General features: G+C 50.5%; 1 protein-coding gene across 1 annotated transcript; it reads right to left on the bottom strand.

Moving 5' to 3' along the window:
- Positions 1 to 220: 220 nt before the first annotated feature.
- On the bottom strand, positions 221 to 1,306 carry LOC118832521 (transformer-2 protein homolog beta-like). The gene is made up of 2 exons (XM_036739818.1): positions 1,210 to 1,306; positions 221 to 1,068 (listed from the first exon to the last, which is right to left on the bottom strand). The coding sequence occupies exons 1-2, from the start codon at positions 1,304 to 1,306 to the stop codon at positions 221 to 223; spliced, it is 945 nt and encodes a 314-aa protein (XP_036595713.1).
- Between the last annotated feature and the right edge of the window lie 483 nt (positions 1,307 to 1,789).

The raw sequence follows: 1,789 nt of genomic DNA, 5'->3' as shown, positions 1-1,789 counted from the left end.
TAAGCAATCAAAATTTGGTCTTTAAACACACATCTCTCAGAACATTTAACTTTGAATAAAGCACCAAAGTATACAAATAAAGAATGAAAACAGCATTTCAACATGAGCAAAAGTAGTCTTCACTCACTAGGCATAGTTCACTCTTGAAAGCGCAGATAAGAAGAAACAAAACAGAGTTGTAGTTCTCCAGCAACCTTTTAAAGTTCTCCATCTCCAGGCTTTAAAAGCGATGAGAATAGTGGCCACATCTGGAACAGGATCGGTATCTCCTTCGGCAGCAACATGGAGATCGTGATCTCCTTCTGTAGATATAAAACTGATCTTGGCAATATCTCCAGCCTCCTCCACTTCCTGATGCTGCTAATCCACCTCCTTCTCTATAGGACCGATTGTAAGAGTCCCAGTCACTGTATCTGCGATCATATTCTGGATAATAGTAATGAATGCATCTGTTGTAAGTAGGTCTTCCCAAGTACATTCCAGGTGTGGGAGAGTGGGGTCTTTTGGTTATAGAAAAATCCACTCTGATCCTTCTCCCATGAAGCTCCATCCCATCAACATGCTCTTTAGCTTCCACGGCATCATGCACATTTTCAAAATACACAAAAGCATACCCCCTGGAGCACCCGCAGTGGCGGTCATAAACAATGGAGATCTCAGAAATTGGGCCAAATCTGTAGAATATCTGCCTTAGATGCCTTTCTGTAGTGCTCAGGTTCAAACCAAATATACCGAGACAACAGTTGGGATTAGGATTGCACCGATTCCCCATGTGACGTCTGCGGGTGGCCAGAGAATGACTATATCTATAGAGCCTTCGGTAACCATGATAATCATAATCATGATGATCACGGTAATGACGGTGATCACGACTGTAAGACCTGCCCCGGGATTGCTGGCGAGTACGGGAGCGGGAGCGAGGTGGGATGTGGGATCGCCGAGAGGAAGAGCGAGAGGGAGCACGAGAGCGGTAACGGGGGCGGTAGCGGGAGCGGGAGTAGCCGGAGCGGGGGCGCGAGCGGGAACTGGAGCTGGAGGAGGAATGAGATCTGGAGCTGGAACGGGAGCCTGAACTGGAGGCCAAGACTAGGGGCGATCCGGTGTAAGGGTCTGGAGAGAGAATTTCGGGTATGGATCTCACTGGAGATCTGGACCATGATTTCACTCCAGAATGGCTATCACTTTCCTCGGAAGGAGACTTTGCATTACTAGAAGCGGCAAATATGTCAGATCTCTGTGCACTTCCACCTCTGGAGGCAGGGCGGGATTCCCGCCCATTGTAGTTTTGCTCTCCTCTATCGCTCATGGTACCACAGGCCTGCTTTTTCTTGCCACCAACTGCCCCACTATCAGGCTCGGCTGCTGCCATCATTGTTCCCCTCCTCCTCTCGCCAAAACCCCCAGACAGTACTGTAACCGTGGGGAGAAACCACCACTGTCTCTGACCTTTGTCGTTGTAGGCCCAAAATCGCTGTTGCTGAGAGGCCTAAACCACCGACGTTCTGTCAGAAAAACAGAATGGCTCTAGCTGTGGGAACCACTGGAATGGCTGTCGCTGGGCAGGGGTCCCACCGGAATGGCTGTTGGTGGGGATATGGGCACCGATACTGGGTATCGCTGCAGGGCCCACCGGAATGACTTCTGGGCCTACCAGAATAGGTATCGGATGCCGCCGCCTCAGGACCAACCTCTCCCCTCAAAGGAAGTGAGGGAAGTGACACGAGCGTTTCATGAGCCCGCCTTTTATGAGCCCGCGCGGGCTAGCCTGGGCTCCAACAGGAAGTTTCCC

The sequence above is a fragment of the Trichosurus vulpecula genome, chromosome X (assembly GCF_011100635.1).
Source record: "Trichosurus vulpecula isolate mTriVul1 chromosome X, mTriVul1.pri, whole genome shotgun sequence".
Taxonomy (NCBI): domain Eukaryota; kingdom Metazoa; phylum Chordata; class Mammalia; order Diprotodontia; family Phalangeridae; genus Trichosurus; species Trichosurus vulpecula.
The sequence above is the reverse complement of the archived record's forward strand: the minus strand, read 5'-3'. Positions and strand labels throughout refer to the sequence as shown.

Coding starts and splice junctions, on each gene's coding strand:
- LOC118832521 (XM_036739818.1), bottom strand. CDS start 1,306: ATGAGCGATAGAGGAGAGCAAAACTACAATGGGCGGGAATCCCGCCCT. Junction 1,069..1,209: donor TGACATATTTGCCGCTTCTA/GTAATGCAAAGT, acceptor CCTCCAGTTCAG/GCTCCCGTTCCAGCTCCAGA.